This window comes from Pipistrellus kuhlii, unplaced genomic scaffold, assembly GCF_014108245.1.
Source record: "Pipistrellus kuhlii isolate mPipKuh1 unplaced genomic scaffold, mPipKuh1.p scaffold_m20_p_12, whole genome shotgun sequence".
NCBI classification, from domain to species: Eukaryota; Metazoa; Chordata; class Mammalia; order Chiroptera; family Vespertilionidae; genus Pipistrellus; species Pipistrellus kuhlii.
The window spans coordinates 35,212,134-35,237,968 of NW_023425427.1; the positions used below are offsets into that span (position 1 = coordinate 35,212,134).

The 25,835-nt window shown below is 40.8% G+C and overlaps 2 protein-coding genes across 4 annotated transcripts in view; one reads left to right on the forward strand and one right to left on the reverse strand.

Annotated features, from left to right (window-relative positions):
- The window catches only part of SPATA6L (spermatogenesis associated 6 like), a 34,953-nt gene extending 12,860 nt beyond the window's left edge, over nt 1-22,093 (reverse strand). For 2 of the 3 annotated variants that reach the window (XM_045580166.1, XM_036433952.2), the window contains exons 1-7: nt 21,923-22,092; nt 17,622-17,759; nt 13,715-13,763; nt 13,218-13,259; nt 6,268-6,392; nt 4,384-4,461; nt 1,317-1,559 (exon numbers count right to left, since the gene is read on the reverse strand). In XM_045580166.1, coding sequence (XP_045436122.1) covers nt 1,317-1,559; nt 4,384-4,461; nt 6,268-6,392; nt 13,218-13,259; nt 13,715-13,763; nt 17,622-17,759; nt 21,923-21,961 — 714 coding nt within the window. In that variant the 5' untranslated portion in view covers nt 21,962-22,092. Of the gene's footprint in view, nt 1-1,316; nt 1,560-4,383; nt 4,462-6,267; nt 6,393-13,217; nt 13,260-13,714; nt 13,764-17,621; nt 17,760-21,922 lie in introns of all 3 variants that reach the window. The other variant, XM_045580167.1, reaches the window with a different exon arrangement.
- On the forward strand, nt 17,947-19,932 carry PLPP6 (phospholipid phosphatase 6). Its single transcript, XM_036433953.2, has one exon. It carries the CDS (start codon nt 18,103-18,105, stop codon nt 18,994-18,996), a length of 894 nt encoding a protein of 297 aa, XP_036289846.1. The 5' UTR covers nt 17,947-18,102; the 3' UTR covers nt 18,997-19,932.
- Nucleotides 22,094-25,835: the final 3,742 nt, after the last annotated feature.

A 25,835-nucleotide genomic window follows, 5' to 3' on the forward strand; every position in this document is an offset into this window, starting at 1 on the left:
GGGGTGTGCAGGAGGCAGCTGGTTATTGTTTCTCTCTCATCAATGTTTCTAGCTCTCTGTCCCTCTCCCTTTCTCTCTGTAAAAAATCAATAAAATATATTTTTAAAATGTTTTTAATGTAATATTAATTGTATATGTTGAGAAACTAATCAGTATATACTACAGTATTGACTATGACTTTGTAGGAAAAAATCAAGTCTTATGAATATTAAAAAGATTAAAGAAAATGAATTACTTATTTTTATTATACTGGTGAAACTATGGGTAATTTTTTTTAACATTTCTGTATTTCCATTACTTTTATAATAGTTAAAAAAAATTAAGGAGACTAAAAGAACTAATGCTATTAAATTTGCCCACTTCTCCCTGAAGGTTAAATCTAAGGTACGTTGGATCAAGTGCTTTGAATATGACACATCATTGCTTCTTCCTGCAGATATATTTTTTCCCCTGCTCTTTAAAGTATGGTTAATGAGCAACAACCTTATTAAAAAACTCAAGCAGTTTTCTTTAAAACTGATGAAGTTTTAGTTTTAGATTGTACAGATTATATGCCAGACTTTGTTATGCATAATAATTGAACTTTGTCTTCCACCCATCAGTTCACTAATTCTTGTGGATAAATGGTGAGTTGCCATGTGTAGACATCACACTCAATAATTCTCAAAAATTAAACATAGGGATGGCTGATATTTACTGAGAAAATCCTCTATACAAGACATCTTTATAAGAGCTTTCTGAATATGGCTCTAGAAAGATAACATAACTTAATCATCATTATTATTCAGTTTGAATTCCCTCTTTATTTAATACTAGAGGCCTGATGCATGAAATTGTGCATGGTGGGGTCCCTAAACCTGGCTAGAGATCAGGGCCAATTGGGGCCATATCGCCCAGTCCCTACCAGGGCCAGGCTAATCAGGACCTGCTGGACAGTGGATGGATAGGGGGAGGGACCTTGGGAGGTTGGCCAGCTGGCTAGGAGGAGGGACTGCAGGAGGTTGGCGGGCTACAGTAAGGGACTGGGAGAGGTTGGTCAGCTTCAGGAGGTTGTCTGTGGGAGCATACTGACCACGAGGGTAGCTCCTGCATTGAGCAACTGCCCCCTGGTGGTCAGTGAGTATCATAGCCACTAGTTGATCAGTCATTTCAGTCATTGTCATAATGGTTGCTTATATATATATATATATATATATATGCATATATAATTGGAATATATATATTCCAATTATTTTTATAACCCAAACTTCTTGTATTCTGAACTCATTCACAACCTCACCATTCCAAAGAATTCTGATAAAGAATTTTAGGCTCACATGTCTAACTACAAATGGAGGTTTGCTTTCTCCAGGGATTCTGGAATTATTTCCAAGGTTCAGTTGAGCTGCTGGTTGGTCCTGGAAGAAACGTTTGGTAGAATATGGAAAGGGATCCTGGAAGTGTACGCTTTGGGGCAGTCTCTTGAGATTAGTTTCTCTTGGCTTCATATGTGTATTATTTAAGAGGAATGTTGGTTCATATGATGTAAATAAAGGCCTTTGTGACTTATATCTTTCTCCCTGGAACCAAAAAGAGAAACAATTCTTTTAAAAACAAAAATGGGGGTGGAGGGCAAAATAATTCAAACAGAATATGACTGTATTTAATTGAACTTTGTTAACTAAGGTAGAAGACTGCACATCTTAGATTTATAAAATAGGAATTCAAGGAAGGGCATTTCTCTACTTAATTTTTCTTCAGTTCAGCTTAACATCACTAGTATTTATAACTCACTAGTATGTTACATTTCAAATACCAGTGAGGTTTATTTGCATTAGGAGACAGTTGGAAAGTATCAGACACTTCCCCTGGTTACAGATAGATGATTGATCGATAAAAAGACATCAAGAGAGATTGAGAGAGGGGGGGGGGGGAACTGGCATATACTTGGATCCAGCCATTTCACTTCAATTAATTTATGATAATGAAATAATTATCGCTTTGTATTAGCTTTAAAAAAAAAATTCTTAAAACAGTTCCAAAGTGAGAAACCAACCAGATTGGTGAATGGTGAGTAAACAATTGTCTTCCAGCTCCCAAACCCACCTTTTATACTCAGCTTTATTAGAGGAGCACTGGCACTCTGCAAACCCCTTCTGCTTTTCCAGCTATTGTTAGGCTCTACCACTAGAAAGCACTAGAGGGAGACAGCGGGATGGAATCAGGAAGACGGAGCTGGCCACTTCCAGTTTTGCATTCTATTCCAGACAGCATCCTACCCCAGCAACCATTCTTCACCTTGGCAACAGCAAATGGTTCCAGTTCATAGTTCTCCCCACTCCAATAATCCCGGAACTAGTCTCATTGTGCCCCCCTCAGGCATACCGGCACTCAGGGATTTGAATCTCGCCCCATGGAATCTGAGGCACCAGCGATGAGTAGTGTCCCTCCTAGAGGTCTGACTCCCAGCTCATCAAAGTCTGGGAGTCAGACTTTGATTTTCTGAAGAAGCACCCAGGAAGGCAGCCTCTCCCCAGAGTCCCTTTGCTATGGGACCCCCTTTCTATGGGGTCTCTTCCTCAAGCTTCTAGGCTCTTCCCTTTGTTTCCTCAGCCTTAGGGGTGGAGCTGCTTCCTGTAGTCACTACCCCCATCACTTCAGTGTTACCCTTTACCTCTCAGCATTCTATCTCCTAGTTAGCCTTCCTTTTTTACATTAAATCTTTCTGTTAAAATAACATGTGTGGTTTGTTTTCCTCACTGGACTGTGACATATCAGCTAAGTGCCCAGCAATAGGAAAATGATTTACCAAACAAATTATGGCACTACCATGCAATGGCATACAATGAAGCCATGAAGATTTGCCTGGTATAAAAGTACTTAAGGACATCAGGACATGATCATGGCATATTAAGTGAAAAAGAAAGGGTACAAAATGGTATGATCTTAATCCTTTAAAATAAAAGTGTGTTGTAGAGAAGAATAGACTCAAAAATTAGTCATATCATCTATAGATAGTAAGAATAACATAATTTTATATCTTTTTGCTTATTCAAATTTTATAATTTTCCAAAACAAGTGTGGTACTTACAAGAAAAATAAAAGATACTACTTTTAAAAGTTAAGGCTTTAAATGAAGATATATATTAGGAGATATGAAAAAGAGATTGAAAAACTCACTGTGCACACATATCAAACAGAATGAAGAAAGTAGTGGGTAAAGAAAGAAAAACTAAAAAGCAGCTAATGCTTTCCATAAATGAATCATTGGTCTCCAATTATATGAATTATAATGCCCAGAGGATTGATGGATCTGCACAGACCCTTGTCACTCAGTATCCACAGCACACATTTCAAGGTCTTCTAGACTGAATCAGGCAAGATTTAGGATGACAAGTATTTATAGAAGGATATCACATTCATTCACTTCCATAATGTTCTAGAAAGGACTTTAAATGGTTACAAAATTTGTGTGCAATAAGATAAAAGAAGCATGGAAATAAATCAGAATGAAGGGGAACTTAGGACTGAACAAGAGAGTATAATAGAGGTAGTGCTTATGGATGCCCAAGACCCTTCACAGCTACTGCCGATGGCCATGAATACAACTCTGAGCTTCAGCTTCAGCATAAGGAAGAAAAAAACATTACTGTTCATAAGATCAAGAATAAACGCCATTGCCCTAGCCGGTTTGGCTCAGTGGATAGAGCATTGGCCCACGGATTAAAAGGTCCCAAGTTCTATACCAATTAAGGACATGTACCTCCGTTGCAGACTCGATCCCAGCCGTGGTTGGGGCACTTGCAGGAGGTGACCAATCGATGTATCTCTCTCAAATCGATGTTTCTCTCTGTCTCTCTCCCTGTTCCTTCTACTCTCTCCAAAAATGGAAAAGTAACCTCAGGTGAGGATTAACAACAACAACAAAAAGAATAAAACCAAACAAAAAACAAAAAAGCTAACTAGCTTACACATCAAACTTGTGATCTTAACCCTAGACTAGGGGTGTCAAACTCAATCAGAGAAGGGGTGAAAATCTAAAATCCAGCCTAAATCGCAGGCCGAATGGTTTACTGAACAGTCATAAACTGTCATTGTGATGGAAACGCAGCGGAGTGCAGTAACGACAGCGCGGTGCGGGCCACGTTGCAAGGCCTGGCGGGACGGATTTGGCCCGCGGGCCTTGTGTTTGACACATGTGCCCTAGACCATTCTGCTCTACCAGTTATACCTTGATGAATATGTGCCAAGCATAATCAGTCTAATGTGACAGGCAGAGCAAATAGTTTGAATAAATTCAAAACTAGAAATAAGTCTCCACATTTTTACTTATCTAGATGTATCTAAACTTGGTAAACTGAAAATTTCTGACATTTCTATTACTGGCTTCTTGATTATACTTACAAGAAATCTGTTTCTATGCAGAAACACACATTCTCTGATGGCTGTCCTTGTAGAAAACTCTATTTTTGGAGCAATACCCTAAAAATAAAACAGCATAAAAGAAGCAAGCAAAATTATTGGAACAGTATTTTTGCCTATCCCATCCTAATTTGAAATTGTGCAAGAACTTAATTGCTCTTTTGTGTGGTTGGCATTATCCATATACATTACCTAAAATATGCACATAACAAATATATGTACACAATGAAATATTATTCGGCCTTTAAAAAGAAGGACATCTTACTATTTTCAACAACACAGAAGAAGCTGAAAGACATTATGCTAAATGAAAGCCAGACACGAAAAAATTAATATTGCATTATCTCACTTATATAAGGAATCTAATACAGTCAGACTCACAAAATGTATAATGCTGGTTGCCAGGGGCTGGAGGATGGGGGAAATGGGTAGATGTTGGTCAAAGGGTACAATGCTTCATTATGCAAGATGAATAAATTCTGGAGATCTAATGTATAGCAATATGACTATAGTTAACAATACTATGTTGCATATTTGAAATTTCTAAGAAGGTAGACCTTAAGAGTTCTCACCACAAAAGAAAAGAAAATGGTAACTAGTAACAGTAAATGATGGATATGATAATTAGCTGTGGCAATTATTTCATAATGTAGATATATATGAAAACATCAAGTTGTACACTTTAAATGGGTATAATTTTTAGTTGTCAATTAGATAGCCATAAAGATGAAAAATAAAATACTAGTATAGCATATACTTAATAAGAATAGCTAAACACATAAATTGTATTATATGCCCTGACCTAAGTGCTTTGCATATAGTAACTCATCTAATCCTCAAAACAACCCATAAGTTGGGTCCTAATAATATCTAGTTTCTATACTTTGTAGAGGAGGAAACTAAGACGCAGATAGTAACTTGTCCAGCTAGTGATGGCAAAGCTGGTTACTGAACCCAGGCATTCCAACAACAGAGTTGTTGCAAAGTCAGAAATTATCACAAATAACATCAAAATGAATATTCAAATTTGGGTTCAGATAATGCCCACAAACAGTTAGGTTATCGATTGAATGACTGCCCTATCTTTTAATAACATTCATTAGTCAGTCAGGGAACCTCTGTCCATTTCTCCTCCATTAAGTGGAGGCCTTAGCATCTGCCTCAGCTCACTTGAGAGCTGTTATGAGGAAAACAAGATATCATATGAAAAACCAATTGGCAAAATAAATGAGAAGTAGCATTATTACTATTACTGCCCTACTTACTCTTATTATTGCTAAAATAATAGCTGCAATTAAATAAACTGACAAAATCTTCCAGCTAACCTGCATTAAGAGGAGGTTTAAAAAATATATGTATCATCCTTATAATTATGTGACAGTGCGACTATGGCAATGATTTAGCCAGATTAGGTAAAACTCTCACCTCTCAGATCAATAATGGGAATCAGTGTAATTTGGCATTCCGAGTGGGGCATCTAAACAAGACTGCTGCCGAAACTGGTTTGGCTCAATGGATAGGGCGTCAGCCTGCAGACTCAAGGGTCCCAGGTTCGATTCCGGTCAAGGGCATGTACCTTGGTTGCAGGCACATCCTCAGTAGGGGGTGTGCAAGAGGCAGCTAATTGATGTTTCTCTCTCATCGATGTTTCTGACTCTCTATCCCTCTCTCTTCCTCTCTGTAAAAAATCAATAAAATATATTTAAAAAAATAAAAATTAAAAATAAACAAGACTGCTAAACAGAATAACAGGGGTACTGCCCAAGATAAAGTGACCAGTCCAAGAACAAGCCCTATCAGGAACAAAACGCTCAGGCCCCAAGAAGTGCTTTTCCCACAGAAGCCAGCTGGGCACAGATCACTTACTGGGAAACCTGCGGCCGTTTTCATGAGCACCTCCCTGCCTACGCCAGGGCTCGAAGGCGTCAGCTTGGGCTCAGGAAAAAGAAATTCCCGTGTGTTCTCTTCATAGTAGGCCAACTCTTCCCACACTAGGAAGGAAAAGAAAAGTCCAGAAGTAGATTTATGTTCTGGAAAATGATGTATCTTCATCCCAAGTTCAACAACATAAAAGCTTGGATAGGTGACAGCAGAGAAGGCACACAGATAAAAACAGACATTTTGAATGCAGTACCTGTTATCCAAGAGTCAGATGACTTCTACTACCCTCTATCTCATGGACAAGTTTTAGAACCCTCCCCAAATTATGAGAGAGATAAAATCTACAGCAGTGGCTCTCAACCTTTCCAATGCTGAGACCCTTTAATACAGTTCCTCATGTTGTGGTGACCACTAACCATAAAATTACTTTCGTTGCTACTTCCTGACTGTAATTTTGCTACTGTTATGAATTGTAAAGTAAATATCTGTGTTTTCTGACCCTGCTATCGGTTCTCAACCTGTGGGAACCGATGCTGTAGAGCCTAAAACCATTGGAAAACACAGATATTTACATTACAATTCATAACAGTAGCAAAATTATGAAGTTATGAAGTAGCAACAAAAATAATTTTATGGTTGGGGGTCACCACAACATGAGGAACTGTATTAAAGGGTCGCTGCATTAGGAAGGTTGAGAACCACTGATTTTAAGGGTTATTCTACAAAACAGAACAAAGAGGAAAATTCCTTTTCATCCATCTATCCACCCACCCATCCATCCAACCATCCATCCATTCTTAAATTCAACAAATGTTTTCTAAGGACATACCATGGGCCAGGCCTAAGGGTAGAATAGGAATAAGGCCGACAATGCCCTGTTCATGCAAATGATACAGTGCAGACTGGAGTTCCATGTGTTCTGTGACATAGGGATGCTAGTAAGATCATGACAGAGTATAAAGTCCAACTCTGAGTCAGAGAACAGGTGCCCACTAAAATAGCATTTACATCTGGGCTGAATATATAACACATTCCAAAGTAGAGGTTTAAAGTCAATAAAAGCACCAAGCTCACTGTCAACCAAGATTATGCTGCCTCCCTGCGTTCATTCACTCTTTCCCATCTTTGTAAACGAAAGAACCAGGGAGGAGGAGTCTGTTGCTTCTAAGCCAAATATTGGACCTCTTCTTTCCTAAGCAGCAAAGCTGTATGCAAATCTGAGGTACCTGTATCATTAGTTTAATTATCATAATCTGTCTTCTGTCTATAAGTCAGTTTGAAAACCACATGAAAACGCATAAAACAGTAAAGTGATATATACAGCAAAATGAAAAGTAACCATTCAGCCAATGAAGAACTGGTCCCTATAAAACCTGATGTGGCTCATATGACCACATCTAGAGAGACAGAGAGAGAGAGAGAGAGAGAGAGAGAGAGAGAGAGAGAGAGAGAATATGCAAATTAGCCAGGCTCAGGAGGAGCTGCCTGCTCAGATGGGCAGGAGGGAACTGCCTGCCGCCCCCAGCCCTAGTGGCAGCAGGGAGGCTGGGCTGGGGACGGGCTGTGGAGACACAACACACAGGGCACCTGCTCTGAGCCTCCATGGCACGGCAGGGAGCAGGCCCCCAGCGGACACACACAGAGGTGGGGCGTGCAATGAGCAGCCATGGTCCAGCTTGGAGCATGCTCCCACCCCAGCGGACACACATCAGGGGGACCTCTGTGCGTGAGCTGCAGAGGAAACACCTTTTCTGACCGCTCATTGGCTAAACTCCCTGTACACCGCCATTCACATTGTTCTTGGTAACTTGGGTAATAAGAATTCAAGAAGAGCCAAAACCAGTTTGGCTCAGTGGATAGAGTGTCAGCCTATAGACTGAAGGGTCCCAGGTTCAGTTCTGGTCAAGGGCATGTATCTTGGTTGAGGGCATATCCCCCAGTGGCGTGTGTGTGGGAGGTGGCTGATTGATGTTTCTCTCTCATGGATGTTTCTTACTCTCTGTCCCTCGCCCTTCCTCTCTGTGGAAAATCAATAAAATATATTAAAAAAAAAATCCAAGAAGGTGATCTAGGGTTTTTCCACCTCACTGCTAAAGGAAAAAACCAAAGTCCATTGCTGTAGGGGCTAAGAAATGTCATATCCTGCTCTAGTTGGTTTGGCTCAGTGGATAGAGCCTCAGCCTGCAGATCTCAGGGTCTGGGTTCGATTCTGATCAAGAGTATGTACCTAGGTTGCAGGCTCCTCCCTGGCTGGGGCCTAGGTCAGGGCTCATGCAGGAGGCAACCAATCAAAAGTGTCCCTCTCACAGTGATGTTTCTCTCAGTCTTTCCCTCTCTCTTCCCCACTCTTTAAATATCAATGGAAACATATCCTCAGGTGAGAATTAAAAATAAAAAAGAAATGTCATATTCCATGAAAGACACGTCTTGAAAATGCCTAAAGAAAGTTGTCATTTTTTTCATGCTGAAGGGACTGGAGACTGTGTTGATAAAAGCACCTTGGCAGCTGCAGCAACCAGCAGTGGCAGCAGCAGCAGGGTGATGGAGGTGGCACCTTCACCTGATCAGCCTGGTCATTTCCCACAGAGGGAGACCAGACTACAGCTTAGTCCCACTCCCCAAGGGGAGGGCTAAGCTGTCAGTAGGACATCCCTGAGGGCTCATGGACTGAGCAGGTCAACCTGAGGGACACCCTAACCTCAGTGCACGAATTTCATGCACTGGGCCTCTAGTTTTTACATAATTATCAAGCATCACGGACTAACAGATCAATAGGGTTTATCACTGCCACTCTGTGACTAGTGCCACCACATTCCTAGTGATACCAGGAAGTGCCATAGTGTAGGGCATATATGCCCTCAATAAACATATGTTAGACAAAGTAATGGATCAGTCTATAATACATCTGAAACTGGGTAAAATTGTTATTTTGAGCAATTCAAATTTAATTGCACTCTGAAATTAAGGAAATGTAGACAAAAGAAAAATAAGAATATAATAAAGCCTCCATTTTGTATCTGATTAACTTTTGCGTTATAACAGTTTGCATATACCCAGCTTCAATATTCTCCAGTCATCATAGTTTTAAACAATTCTTCCAACCTTCCCACAGTTTTAAACAATTTTTGCAACCTTCCCACAGATGAATTTCTGCTCATGTGAAAAACATATGGCAGCCTAAAATATATTAAAATTTCAAAAGCAAGTTGTAGAATATATATATATTCAACCAAAGTGTAATACTAAATATACATATAATAAATACTGGATACATTATATATATATATATATATAGATAGATAGATATAGATAGATAGATATAGAGATAGATAGATATAGAGATATATATATAGATATATAGATATATAATTTAGGGTTGTTTGAATATACTGAATGCATTATATATGCTAAATATATCTTGAAGGCCTAAAAAGATATACAACAAATTGTTAATAGTAATTATTTTCAGGAGTTGTTGATGGCTGTGGCTTTTGGTTTTTTATCTTACAAAACTACAGGCCCGGTGCACAGAATTCTTGCACTGGGTTGGGGGAGTCCCTCAACCTAGCTTGTGCCCCCTTGCAGTCCAGGAGCCCTCGGGGGATGTCCCTCTTGATCTTCTAGTCTATGATGCTAGATAATTATGTAAAAACTATGCAGGCAGCCAGCTGTTGCCCTCGCCAGCAATGACCCCAGCTTCTGGCTGAGCTGCATTCCCCCTGTGGGAGCACATTGACCACCAGGGGGCAGCTCCTGTGTTGAGAGTCTGCCCTGTGGTAGTCAGTGAGCATCATAGTGACTGCTCGTTCTGCCATTTAGTCTACTTGCATATATTAGCCTTTTATTTTACAGGATTTGTGTTAATTAAAGGTGTTATAGTGAGAATATTAGGTACTGGGTAGTTTTTCAATTCATGTAAAATGGAATAAGACTAAACTGGGCCTGCTTCTATTTTACTAGCACACTAAAATAAAACTTGTTAGCAGATTTATGTCTCAACATAAAATTAGGTCAGATAAGAAAAAAATCTTATGGGGGGAAAAACACAACTCAATGCCCTGATTTTGGCCTGTCACTTTCAGGCTGAAAAACATTCACTGAAAACTTCTGAAAAGAAGGTAGGAGACATCTCTGATCTTCCCTCTGTTATGCCTACCTACAAAAATAAATGGCATTAACAAAAGTGTCTATCCCTAGATCCATGGAGAATGGGGTTCTTGTCTATTTTCAGAGCCTGCTTCTGCTAATGAACCAAGATGCAAACAAAAGAACTACAGACTCCTGGATCCACTCCTCTGGGAGCTTTGACCTGCTCCAAGGACAGCAACAGTAGACAGGCCTATGATCCTCATAAAACCTCCACAGCTACCTCTGCTTTAGCTGAGGCATCTGCCAGTGAAGTAATGGAAACTTGCTGGGGATTGGTTTACTCCCAGGTTACAAGACATGGTTCAATCTAGTAATTCTGTCCTTTGCAAGTATACCAAAAGGAAAAATAATTTTTATATAGATGTGAAAGGCAAAGAAAACTAAATGCTCCACAATACCAATTTAAAAACAATTATAACTACAGAAAAATATATAGCTATTGAAAATGACAAACAAGTAAACTATAAGCAAGTAAACAATGCAGAATGAAAGAACAAAACCCAAAATGTTATTACATACTGTTTATCTTATGTAATAAAGGCCTAATATGTTAAGTATCCAGTCACTGGTCGTCGATTCAACCAATCAAAGCATAATATGCTAATGATATGCTAAAGCCGCTCAACTTCTCGCTATGACACACACTGGCCACCATAGGGCAGACAATCAACCTGTCGACCAGTCTCTATGATGTGCACTGACCACCAGGGGGCAGATGCTCCAACCGGTAGGTTAGCTTGCAGCTGGGGTCTGGCAAATTAGGACTGAGTGAGATGGGCCAGACATGCCAGTTGGCCAACCTTCCAGATCCCTCCCCGGCCCCGATTGTGCACCAGTGGGGTCCCTTGGCCTGGCCTGCACCCTCTCACAATGTGGAACCCTTGGGGGATGTCAGAGAGCCAGTTTTGACCTAATCCCACAGGCCAGGCCAGGTGGAGGGACCCCACTGGTGCATGAATTCGTGATCGGGCCTCTAGTAAACCTATAAAAACACATAAGTAAGTTAATGAAGCTTTTTATAGCTATTTAAAATAATGGTGTAGAACTAGGTTTTCTCATCATTTGGGGATGCTACTTATGACAAGGTAAAACCATGAAGATTCTTTCATTTGGGGGAAGGGAAAAGGTAAAAATGTATAATAGCAAAGATCAGAAGAGAATTAGAAATTTTTAGGTATATTCATTCTCCCTCTCTCTCTCTCTCTCTCTCACACACACACACACACACACACACACACACACACACGACTCTAAAATTACCAGATAATTAGCTACATTGAGAGACTATGTATGAGAACTGATGCGATCAGATGGCAGTTTCTACGCTCTCACTAGCTCGGGTCGCCAGGCATTTTAGACGTACCACAAAGCAAAGGCATCATATAGAATGTTCCCCACCAAAGCTCCATGATTCCAGTACTTCAAAAATCTAGACAGTAAAGATTTTGTTTTGTTTTTGTTTTTCTCTGAGGCAGGGGGCAGAACAGTAAAAATGTTAGGCTTTAAGCATGGTCATAACTATTCAACTCTCACTGCAGTGTGAAAGCAGCCATTGAACAACACTTAAACAAATGGACATGGGTGTGTTCCAATAAAACTTTATGAACAATGAAATTTGAATTTAAAAATTTTCACATCACTAAATATTTGTATTTTTTAATTTATTTCCAACCCTTTAGAAATGTAACAACTGAAGACAGTTTGGTAATTCCTTAAAAAGTTAAGCACAGAGCTACCCAATAATTCCACTCCTTGGTGTCTACCCAAGTGAACTGAAAACATGTACTCACCCAACAACTTGTAAATGAATGCTGATAGCAGAATTATTCATAATATTCAAAATGTAGGAACAACCCAGTGTTCATCAACTGATGAATGGGCAAGCAAACTTATCCATATAAAAGAATAGAATTGTATATGTGATATATCCATATATAATAATATTATTCTACCATAAAAATGAGTGAACTACTGATATATTTTATAGCATGGATAAACTTTGAAGCATGCTACCTTAAAGAAGCCAGACATAAAAAACCATATGTAGTCTGGTTCCATTTATATGAAATATCCAGAATGGGCAAATCGATAGAGACAGAAGGTAGATTAATGGTAGCCAGGGGCTATGGGGCAGAAGGAATAATGAGTGACTGCTAATGAGTATGGGGTCTGTTTCCAGGTAGTAAAAATTTCTGGCATTAGATAGTGATCATGTTTGCCCTACCTTATAAATATACTAAAACAACTTTATTGAATTTAAAATGATAAATTTTATAGTATATGAATAAACTCAATTTTAAAAGTGTAGAGATTTAGCTGAAACCGGTTTGGCTCAGTGGTAGAGCGTTAGTCTGTGGACTGATACCGGGTTCGATTCCGGGCAAGGGCATGTACCTTGGTTGCGGGCACATCCCCGGTAGGGGGTGTGCAAGAGGCAACTGATCGATGATTCCCTCTCATCGATGTTTCTAACTCTCTATTCCTCTCTCTTCCTCTCTGTGAAAAATCAATAAAATATATATTTTTTAAAATGGAAAGTAAAAAAACCACCAAACCCATAAAGTTACTTTTCTGGAAGAGGACAAAATGAAACATACTGGTGGTTTGGGGTGGGGGTGGGGGGGCGCAGGAGGTGCAGTGGGAAATAGTGAGTTTTATATAAGGGATGGCTTTTAAATACCAGTCCTCATTGTGTCATGCCAAAATCCTTTTAAACTTTAAAAAAAAAAAAAAAAAAAAAAAAAAAAAAAAAAAGCAAATTAGAAATGCATTTACTGGCACATTACCTGGAGACACTAGCTGTATTAATTCAAACCTGGTTAAAATGCCTACAAAAGAAAAAAAAATAGATTTTAATAGTTTAGAAAATTGCCAGAATTTTTCATTAATTACTAGGTTTAAAACTGCTATAAAATCCATTTAATTCCCATTTAATTTAAACAGCACCATGGTTAGGCGGAATTAACCAGCTTTGAATTCTCAACAGTAAAATTAAATGGGACTTAAATATATTGTTCTTTTTAAAAAATAAAAAATAAACAAGTTGAATTGCACCTTCTAGTATATCCCATCTATATCTAGAAAAGAATTTGTAATCAAATAAAAAAATGTGATTCAAATTTTACAGATTCTCTTGAATATTAACATAGATCAAACATGGAAGTATCACAACTTAGAAAATAGTAGAATTTTATATCTGTGAATTACAGACACACAATATAATAGTCTCTCTATTTTATTTGGAGGGTGGGGGGGGGGGTGAGAAGGGATAAAAAGTACCTACTTTCTAAAATGTCTACTACAGCTCCAGGATCTATTGCATTTTCAAATAACTGCAGGGGAGGAAAATGAGGAAAATAAATTTCAAAGTTTCATTAATATATACTTATAGAAATTATAGATCACATTCTTCCAAATAATTAACACACATTAAATCCAGCCATATAGTATTTTAGAATTCAGCAGAAATACCTTTAACAGGTATGTGGTTAAAAGTTCAACAAATGGCCGCAACCGGTTTAGCTCAATGGATAGAGCGTCTGCTTGGGGACTGAAGGGACCCGGGTTCGATTCCGGTCAAGGGCATGTACCTTGGTTGCGGGCATATCCCCAGTAGGGGGTGTGCAAGAGGCAACTGATCGATGGCTCTCTCTCATCGATGTTTCTAACTCTCTATCTCTCTCCCTTCCTCTCTGTACAAAATCAATAAAATATATTTAAAAAAAAAAAAAAAAAAGTTCAACAAATGACTATGGGATAAATGAATGAGAATTAGCAAAACAATACCAAGAGCCAGGAAAATCTAAGTTAGCTGAATGTACCACATGCTCAAAATGTCATCAACTTGACCTAACCCTACAGTTTGTTGCTAAAAGCATATCTGGCATCAACCTCAAAGAGTGTTGAATACCTAAAACACAGTCTGCATGCCACAGATATTCATAAAATGTTAACTGAATGAATGACTTATATCTTGTCAAGGAATTGGTTGTGCTAAAAAACATCTACACATAAATAAAAATTCTAACTATGTGAATCACAAAAGGAAAGCTAAGTGCTAGAAGCTACACTCCCACAAAATTCAAAAATAACTAGAGAGAGGGAAAGCCTCATAAATTAAGTGTATCATGAAGCACCAGAAAATAACTGGGATATCTGTCTAGCCAATGCCAACTCTCATATTTTGTCTTTCAGATTAAAAGGGCCTGGGATAGGACTGAAATAAAAGGCATACTATTTCCCTCTTCCCAAATTCTGGTGCATTATAAAAAAAATAAAAAATAAAAAAGTTTTCAGCAGAGTTTAATTTCAGGCTTTAAAGTTCTGATTGAAATAGTATTTAAACCTATGCATGGTTAAACTCTGCTCTTAATTCAAAACTAGGTCTATTTTTAACTACAAAAATGAGGCTGTCCCCTGTAATTTTTGTGTTACTGACTTGGATTTACCAAGCAAATTTGGGTGATATCGCCACCACCCCCCACCCCAAACTATTTCAGCCCTTCACTTCATCTGTCTAAGGATATCCTCAAGTATGATCTTAGGGAGTAAATGACCAACATGAACTGTTCAAACACAATGGCTCATGCAGTCTTGAGGAGTAATGTGTTTATCCAAATGCTTTAGAGCACATGTGTCAAACACAAGGCCCGCGGGCCAAATCCGTCCCGCCAGGCCTTGCAATGTGGCCCGCACCACGCTGTCATCACTGCACTCCGCTGCATTTCCATCACAGTGACAGTTTATGACTGTTCAATAAACCATTCGGCCTGCGATTTAGGCTGGATTTTAGATTTTGGCCCCTTCTCTGATTGAGTTCGACACCCCTACTTTAGAGCATTCAATTCTGAATAACAGACGGTCCAAGGAGAAAGGGTTTTCTCTACTTGCTGGGACAGACGCAAGAACTTGCAACAAAAGAATGGAACAGGTACAGCCAAAACTGGAGCAAACTGAAAGAAAGCTGGAATGTGAACCCAATCAGCTCACACAAGAGGGCAATTTTCAAATTTTAAAGAAAAGCATTTTAAATACAAAATATAGCATTTATTTAATTAAAATGTATAAGATGAAAAATATTCCATGGTATGTCTAACTAGTAATCTCATAAGCACAGCTTTGCAACAGAGCAATAGTGGCCTCCAGAATGTCACTCTGAGGCTCACTCTCCTCTTCTACAAGTCAAGGAGGCTGGACTAAATGACTCAAAGTCATTTACAAATTTATCACTCTGTGCTTCTATGACTTTGTATCTTTGGGCTTCTTACAAAAAAAAAAAAAAAAAAAAAATTAGCCAAAACTGATTTGGCTCATTGGATAGAGCATCAGCCTACGAACTGAAGGGTCCTGGTTCGATTCCAGTCAAGGGCATGTACCTTGGCTGTGGGCACATCCCCAGTAGGGGCTATGTAAGAGGCAGCTGATCGATGATTCTCTCTCATCGATGTTTCTAATTCTCTGTCCCTCTCTCTTCCTCTCTGTAAAAAAAATCAATAAAATATATATTAAAAAAAGATTTTAAAAATATTTTATAGCAGCAAAGTTAAAATTGATAACATAAGGACATTCTTAAGGGGGGGGGGGGGGAGAGAAATAGACTAGATTTCTACCACCCACTTTTTACCACTACTAACATTTAAATGGTAGAAGTGGGCGACTTTGGATTCTAACTGAGTGTTCCAAGGTAATATCCATTTGTTCCTCTTCTTTATCATCCAACCAGTTTTGTAGACTGTATTTAAATTAATACTGTAATGTATTAAAATATTACATATAACGCTAGCCCTTTAGGCAATCAATCCTCATCTCCTCTAGTAGTCTCATGTCAAAACAGGTCATTTTTTTTTAATGAACATTTCTAGTTTGCTAATGACATCACTTCATTTTTATCTTTTTATTTTTTTAATATATTTTATTGATTTTTTACAGAGAGGAAGGGAGAGAGATAGAGAGCTAGAAAGGTCGATGAGAGAGAAACATCGACCAGTTGCCTCTTGCACACCCCCTACCGGGGATGTGCCTGCAACCAAGGTACATGCCCTTGACCAGAATCGAACCTGGGACCTTTCAGTCCGCAGACCGATGCTCTACCACTGAGCCAAACCAGTTTCGGCAAAAACAGGTCATTTTCTGGGCACCACCATCCATACCTTTAAAAGTGATGGACCACCTGGAGCCTTCCCATACTCACCTTCTTCCCCCAAAGAACCACCTCAGTGATATTGTTTGGGGCAAAACCATCAGATTTATCAAGATTCAATAAATCAGGTTAATTTCCAAATTCCAAAACAAAAACTTCAAAGGACTGTGATTGTGTGATTAATATTTCAAAGTAGGGGAAAGATTGGTCATGTTCTTGACTATCTAAAAAATAAAAGCATAATATGCTAATTAGACCAGACAGCCGAACAACCTTCCAGATGAAGCTGCCACGGTGGGGGCCGAGGCAGAGGTGGTTAGGAGCAATCAGGCAGGCAGGCCAGTGGTTAAGAGCCAGTGGTCCCGGATTGCAAGTGAGATGTCCGACTACCAGTTAGGCTGCAGGGACTGGACCTAAACCAGCAGTCAGACATCCCCCGAGGGGTCCCGGATTCCGAGAGGGTGCAGGCCGGGCTGAGGGGCACCCCCTCCCTGTGCACGAATTTCATGGGCCTCTAGTTTATATCATTATCACAAGTAAACCAGGTGTGGCCTAAGAAAACTCAAGTCTGAGGAGGCTTTTTGTTTTGTTATTGGATTTCAGATACAGGATGTAACTAATTTGGTTATAGTTTTTTTTGTTGTTGTTGTTGTTTTTTAGTTAAAAAGTTTGTTTCTAAGGTCCACTAGTTTATTGATTATCCCTGTCGTAAATACCATGCCACTGCCTCTAACATCTCCAAGAACATTCAGAAACTGCTCTCTCTGCTCCAGTTAGAAAGTGCCATGGGAGTTCCCAGAATAGAAAACGTCATTGACCAGGGTGGTTAGCACTAGGCTGACAGAAACTTGGCTCTGACCTGGGCTGCAAAAGCACGTCGTCTTCCAACTAATGGTTCTGCCCCGTGCTCAGGGGCCTTCTAGCAATGTTTTAAACTGGGAAATTTGCAAAACAACTTTATAAAACCTGTGTCCTTTATGAGAACCACTAACATGATCTCCAGACCGCAACATTCCCATGTCTATGTAGCAGGGAGAAAGCCAAAGATCACCTTTTGAAATCTCATCCTCTGCTGAATCATAATAGGGAACACAGAGGGGAAGCAGTTTGTCTCCAGGTACTGATTCAGGAGGTACACCCCAAGGTACACATCTTGCTTGTCAGGAAGGAACACCCCTGGGCAGGAAATCTTAAAAAGAACAATACAAAATACACACACACAAAAAAAGAGAACAGGGTTGGTTTGCTTTTAAACGGGACTCTCTTTTCCCCTAACCAACCACAGACAAGGTCAAAGCTCCTCCCACGACCCCCTGATAGATGCCCCCCATCACACCCTCCCACTCCTCTGCTTCTTCCCATTGGAATGCCAGCTTCATCCCGCGTCTCCGCCAGGTGTCACAATCGTCCTCCCGCTCCCTCCTCTCCCCGCCCCTCCCGGGGAGCCGTGCGGAAGCGGAAGAGGCTGCAGGGCCGGGGAGCCTGGTCGTCGGCCGTCCGGGTTTTGGGGTCCGGGCCGCTCGCCCGCCGCGATGCCGAGCCCCCGGAGGAACGCGGAGGTTCGCGCCCTGGGCGCCCTGGGCGTCTCTGCCTCCAGCAGCAGCAGCCCCAGCAGCCCGGCCCACGGCGGCGGCGGCGGCGGCAGGTTCGAGTTCCAGTCCCTGCTCAGCAGCCGCGCTCCGGGCGGGGAGCCCCCCGCCGGCGCCCGGCTCCGCGTGTCCGACAGCCCGGTGCACCGGCGCGGCTCCTTCCCGCTGGCGGGCGCCGCCCCCGCGCAGGCGCCCCCGCCCCCGCTGCCCGAGGAGGGCCGCCTGGACCTGAACCCGTCCTTCCTGGCCATCGCGCTGCGCTCCCTGCTCGCCATCGACCTGTGGCTGTCCAAGAAGCTGGGCGTGTGCGCCGGGGAGAGCTCGTCCTGGGGCAGCGTGCGGCCCCTGATGAAGCTGCTGGAGATCTCCGGGCACGGCATCCCCTGGCTGCTGGGCACCCTCTACTGCCTGTCCCGGAGCGACAGCTGGGCCGGGCGCGAGGTGCTCATGAACCTGCTCTTCGCGCTGCTGCTGGACCTGCTGCTGGTGTCCCTGCTCAAGGGGCTGGTCCGCAGGCGCCGCCCCGCCCACAACCAGATGGACATGTTTGTGACCCTCTCGGTGGACAAGTACTCCTTCCCCTCGGGCCATGCCACCCGGGCCGCCCTGGTGTCGCGGTTCATCTTGAACCACCTGGTGCTGGCCATCCCGCTGAGGGTGCTGGTGGTGCTGTGGGCCTTTATCCTGGGCCTGTCCCGGGTCATGCTGGGGCGACACAATGTCACCGACGTGGCTTGTGGCTTTTTTCTGGGCTACCTGCAGTACAGCGTCGTGGACTACTGCTGGCTGTCACCGCACAATGCTCCAGTCCTCTTTGTACTGTGGAGCCAACAATGAACACCGTCTTATTCCTTGCGGCACCGAGGGAGAGAGCAATGTTTTCCACGTGCGATCACGCTGACGTAACCCAGCGGCCATCCTGCTTGACATAAACCAGCAGCCATTCCACACCGCTTGGCCCTCTTAGGACATTTTCAGGCTTCCTTTGGAGTTTTAGGTGTCCCTCTTGATGGGCTGCTAGGCTGAAGCCACAGCCATATTACAGAAAGAAAGAAAGAAAGAAATCCCACTATTATACATTCAACAACTGTTTGTATCTCCAGGATAACTGCAAAGAAACCAAGCTGGGGTGATTGTAATGTTGCTGTTTTTTCAAAACTGACGTCAGAAAAATTGTATTTTGCAGTGATCCTGTATGTCAATATATCACTTGTAAACTGAACTTTGAAAAAAAGAAACAGGATCTTCATTCCATGAATATACAGGCAGATAAGCTGCATACTAGTCATAGTTCTTAGTTATTTAAGAGTCTAAGACATAGCTTTTTCTAGTTTATTCTCCGAAGATCCGTTATCACAGCTGGGGAGAGTTCCTCTTAATCTTGATTTTCTTGGTAAGCATCTTTAGCTTATTGTCTCTTCCATCTTTGTGGACTTGGTAGTGAGAAGAGATATTATATTACATATCTTTCTTTTACCTCTTCAAAAGATCTTTACATTTATATTTAGTTCCCACTATTCTCTAATATTATCTTTTAGCGTTCAGAGAACAAGCCAGGAACTTACTTGAAGAAGATGCGCTTAAAGACGTGCGTATCTATAGTCTCGAGGACAAAAAGGAAGGGTAGAACAATGGCCTTACACAGAAAAGATAAGCTACTGAGATGTCCAGGGGGAACTGAGAGTTTGGGGGTTGCTAACCACATACTACTAGTATGTCAATGGACCAGTATGGCAAGAGATGGGGCCCTGCTACCTGTCATCTCTACTGAATTAAAAAAAAAAAAAAAAAAAAAAAAAAAAAAAGGGTTCCTCCACTGAGGTAATAAAATGGGAAAATAATGTGAATCTTTGCAATTCAAAAGTGTGAGCTTTTCCATATATACCACAAGGATGACCTTGTGTATCAATAGTTTTTCATATGGAATTCTGTTTCCCTATGCACAGCACACTATAAGTAACAGTATTTCATTTGAAATTAATCAGGGGAGTCTGCTGCTATACAAGGTACAACTGACTCCTAAATTTACATTGACCTTTACATTTAAAGCAGTTTTTTCATGGTGCCTCCCCCCAAATCACAAGAGCCAAGACCACCATATGTAGAGTGGACTCTGCTCATTATCCTTTGACCAAGAGAAACTGAAAGGGTAAGCTTTACATGCTTCTCTTCTTAAAGAAAAGAAACTTTAAGAACCTTTGACCAGTTGTTTTGACATTTATAAATAGAATGGATTATAAACTTTGATCTGTTGAATGCTAGTAGAAGGGCACATAGGAATCTGGAGAATGGTTGTCACAAGTAGTCTATGATTGGGTGGAAACAAATTTTCTGAGTGTGAGAGGCACACTGAGAGAGGAATAGCTACTCTTCAAAATAAAAGAGTAGCTTTTTCAAATAAAATTTTCATTCCCTTATCTGAACACAGACTACCTCTTCACTTGCTGAAGCAGTAAGTAGTTTGCTTTGTTGTTTAATCTTAGAGGATCCTTTAGTTTAATGGTAACAATATTCAAGGCCAGATATTTGGAAGCCTGACATTTCTTGCAGTGTCCACAAGTCTGAATATTAGAGGCTCAAAATTAGGCTTACCTCTGGGTACTGGCTATATACAGTTCTGGAATTCCCTATCTTAGTTGCTGGGGCCTAGTTTGCTGGCTATAAGCACAAATCAACTCACCCTATATTTGGAGGATTCCAAGTACCGTAGGGTAGAAAACTGATTTCACTGTTAATTGTATACTGAGGAATGCCTTTTAAGAATGAAAATAAAATTAACCAATAATGTTGAATGAAATGAAAGTGCTTAATTTTTGCCTTGATGAAGAGGAAGATTGATTTATCACTCAGCTTCTCAAGAATTCCTTCATCTTACTACACACTTTGAGAGCTCGAAATTGATATTGCATGGCTGATACAGCCTGGTTCTATTTGCTGTCAAAGTGGAACATCCAGGAAATTCTGCTCTTTATTTTGTAGCTGCGTGTGTAATGAAACTGCATTTGTCAATTGTATAGAGACTAACCGTATTTTCCACAGCCATAACCTGTGTGGTGTTTTTGCTTGTAATCATGGCCAGGAGAGAAGCCCCTACAGTGAGGAGGCAAAGCTGCACACAGCCTGTCACTACAGATGGAAGGATCAGAAAACGGGAACTGAAATAAGCGGAATGACTGACCCCAAATAGGAACAAGGGAGTCACTTTCCCACAGTATCTCACTTAAGCAAGCAAGATTCAGTGGATAATTATAAAAGTTGATTGATTTCCCCTTTGGAATTAGCAAACAAGAGCTAATAGGGGAAATAGCTTTGAAATATTTTACTGGTTCCTAGAAGGGAAAAATTATCAGGAAGTGATGGGGCTTTATAAAATAAAATTCTAACCTGGTTATTTAAGAGATTTTTAAACCTTTCCCAAATCTTTATCCTGCAAATAAAATAAAATAAAATAAAATAAAATAAAATAAAATCCTTCTTGGACTTAATACAGGATTATTTTTAAAGAACAGAAAATAAAGCTAAGAAACAAGTGGCTTTAAGGGGGAGGAAAGTGGGAAGAGGTTGAGCTGAAGTAAAGGTCAGGAAGTCAGGGAAGACCAGTGTGGAAAATCGCAGAGACACAGTACTATTTGTTCCAAAAGAAGATGATGTTTGTGTGGTGGATGGGAGGGGGTGGTGGGAATGACCAGGGACCCTTTCAGAACCTGGGGGAAGAGTAGGAGTTGGGGGCCAGGGGAGGGGGAGGTTCGTTGATCTTTCTTACCGCCCGGATCTGCAACTCCACCACCACCTCCAGAGGCATCGTTCCCTGCGTGGGCGAAAGGACCGGAATGAAAAGATCCTTTCGTGCTGAGCCTAGGACCGATCTTTCTTAGTTTAGTTCAGTCCCTGGGGCAAATGTCCCCAGCAGCTTCCCAGCCCCCACAACCCCTCCTACCCCCATCTGCTCCCCAGTGCCCAGGTTCCCTCCCTCCCGGACGGGGTCTCACACAGCCGGAGCGGGAGCTAAGGCTTCCAGAAGGCGGAAGCGTCGCGTTGCCATGGAAACTCAAACTCGCAATCTTCCACCTTGGAACGCCAGCGAGGTCTAAGGCGCAGGCGTGCATGCACGTCTTCAATGCTCAGCTAGGAAATCCCGGTCCCAAGGTCCGCTCGCCAGACTGTACGCTAGAGGGAGAGAAGGACCAGGTACTGAGGAGATGGTGGCCAGGTGGGGAGATGCTAAGGGACCTGGTTCCCTTTACACCAAATGCTGACAGTGTCCGTCTAAAAGTGGATGTGGCCCTGGCCGGTGAGCGTGGGCACGTGCACCTCGTAAGGTCGACGGTTTGATTCCAGGTCGAGGGCACTTATCTGGGTTGGAAATTCATTCCTGGCCCCTGCCCGGGTGTTTGTGTGGGAGGACACCAATCTATATGTCTCTCTCACATAGATGTTTCCGTTAACATAGCAGCCTGTCCCTAAAGGTACTCTTCTTGTTTATGAAATGCTATGTCCTCATGTTTGGTTCGGAAAGCACACACTGTCGGTAAGAAATTCAACGTGTGCTATTTAGAAATATAAGGATAATTTCTAAAGAGGTTTTAAAAAAGGTATCCCACTTTAGCCACAATAGAAATTGTCAGTCTCTCTTTTGGGGGCTTAACAATGAATTATCTCCCAATGGGTAGTTGGGAACCAGGCTTACACTGCAAAAATCCTCAGTGGTGGCAGGCAGGGCAAGAGTTATTAACCAGTAGGGAAAATTGCATTTCCTCCCCTCCTCCCCTCCCCCCATTCACTGTATTTAACAGATAAAAATTAAGGGAATGGCTGCTTCTAGCAAATTGGAAAAATCTGGCAGGGCCAAGGCTGACTCTAAAAATATTTAATTGTGATGAGTCATTTATTATTAATATTTTGTATTAGAGATTTATATAATTGCAAAATGCAAGTGCAAAACGATGTCTTGAGACAAAAATTAGGTATTCATTTGGTAATTGGAGTTCCTTTCCCTGGAAGGGAAAAACTGAGTATGATGAATATGATGATGAAGAAGGGTATATATTGTGTCCTTATCCAATCCTGGGTGCTCTGTCTACAGATCAAAAGGTACATAAGTGGGTGGTTGACTCCCTACAGTATCCAGAGCACTGATTTGTCAGCTCATAACAGCTTGCTGGCATGCAGACAAGTATAGTGATATATGAGGAACAGACCTGTGTTGAACCTTACAAGTGAGTCATCATCAACACCACAGCTAAGTCATCAATCAAGGAGAATGAGTCAAACAAATGAATAAGTGGTCAGAGACAAAATGGGATGAATCAGTCTTTTTATATATATATATATTTTATTGATTTTTCACAGAGAGAAAGAGAGAGGAATAGAGAACTAGAAACATCGATGAGAAACATCGATCAGTTGCCTCCTGCACACCCCCGACTGGGGATGTGCCCACAACCAAGGAACATGCCTTTGATCTGAATTGAACCCGGGACTTTTCAGTCCCCAAGCCGACGCTCCATCCATTGAGCCAAACCGGTTTCAGCAGGGATGAATCAGTCTTTATTGAGAACCTACAAAGTGCTAGACACATTGCATATGCATAATTCATTTAACCCCCACAATAACTTTTTGAGGAAGATATCCCTATTTTATATATGCAGAATTTGTAGAATGAGATCAGATGGCCTTTTGCCCAAGGCCACACAGCTAACTACAGGGAAGCAGCCACACTTGAATCCAGGTATATCCTGCCATGTCACTGTCCCTGTAACACAGACTTTCTAGAGACTCTATATCCCATCTTATGCTCTTCTTAGATTTAACTGGACTCTCCTTGCTCAACTGAACTCTCCTGGATAAAACTGGGCTCTTCTTGCTTGGCTTCTAGGACATAGCCCTCTTCTGGTTTCCCTCCAACTCCTTGGCTATTCTTCCTCTGTCTCTGTTCATCCTCCTCTACCTGCCTAAGCAACATTTCTAGACCCTTTTCTTTCCTCACAATACTCTTTATCTAGGATGTCATTCACTATATGTACGGATTAGCATAGGCACACAGATTTACAAATCCCAACCAGGCCACTCTCCCTGACAAGGTGACAAGGTGGAATCTCATGATTACAAATATATATATATATATATATATATACACACACACACACACATATATTTAAACTTAAATAAACTAAAACTAAATTTAAAATTCAATTCTTCACTCCCCACCCCCACTAGTCACATTAAAAAAAAAATCTTTATTGATTTCAGAGAGGAAAGGAGAGGGAAAGACAGAAACTTCAATGATGAGAGAAAATTATTGATTGGCTGCCTCCTGTATGCCCCACACTGGGGATCGAGCCTGCAACCCAGACACCAGGCATGTACCCTGGTTGGAAATCAAACTATGACCTCCTGGTTCATAGGTAGATACTCAACCACTGAGCCACTCCAACCAGGCTCACTAGTCACAATTTAAAGTGTTCAATGGCTACATGTTGCTAGGGGGCTATTGTATTGGATAGTGCAAGAAGAATTATTTCCATCATCACAGAAACTTATATCGAGCAGAGATGTTCCAGAGCTAACTTCACTTAAAGGAAATAGGGGGTAGAGAAACTTGTTAGTGACATGAGGAAGCAAATAGATATATCGAGAATGTGGGACATTTTATAGGATAACTGACCCAATTTAGTCTGAAATAAGTCAATGACATTGAAAAACAAAGGAAGCAGTGAAAGGGAAATGCTTTAGATGAAAAGTTACTTAAGATGACCTGACAACTAAATGTAATATGTGGACTTTGTTGGCCATGATTAAAAAAAAACAAAACAACAACACACAGCTTAAATAGAATATTTGAGACCATCAAGGAAATTTTATAATGGATTGGGTATTACATAATAACAATAGGTATGATAATGTCCTTATGTTTAATCTAAGGCAAATATCAACATTGTTTAGAGATACATATTAAGGTATATAGTAGAAATGATCTAATGTTTAAAATTTGTTTTCAAATACCCTAGGAAATGAACAAAAGGAATGGATAAAGAAAATGTAAGAATAGCTTGATAATTATTCATCTGGGTTAATCTGAAATTACTATTATTCTATACTTTTGTATATTTAAAAATATAATATTAAAAAAATATTTAACACATCCTTGAGAAATCATCTTTATGCAGATCTTCTGTCCTAAAATAGCCCATCAAAAGAATTTTTGGTGGCATCACTATAAAATTCCCTTCAATACAAGTCTGAATACACTTAAAGAGAAAAATATGACGGATCTATTCACCCAAAATGCAGATAATTGTGGTGTGAAATACTTTACAATTAGTTCAGAGGGAACCCACTTAAGGAAAAAACAGAAGCACTGTATTATAAGAAGAGTGGTCTCTGCATGAATGTTCAAAAAGGAGCTAGTAAATTGAGTAGTATTTCATTAAGTATATATACACCTCTAGAATTTTCCCCAAGTATCAAGAATGCTTCCAAGGGAAATTAAATTGCAATTGAACAACTTTTTTTAAAAATATACTTTATTGATTTTTTTACAGAGAGGAAGGGAGAGAGATAGAGAGCCAGAAACATCGATGATAGAGAAACATCGACCAGCCCTTGACCGGAATCGAACCTGGGACCTTTCAGTCCGCAGACAGACGCTCTACCACTGAGCCAAACCGGCTTTGGCC

Excerpts from the sequence above, each read along its gene's own strand:
- PLPP6 (XM_036433953.2), top strand. The coding sequence starts at position 18,103 with ATGCCGAGCCCCCGGAGGAACGCGGAGGTTCGCGCCCTGGGCGCCCTG.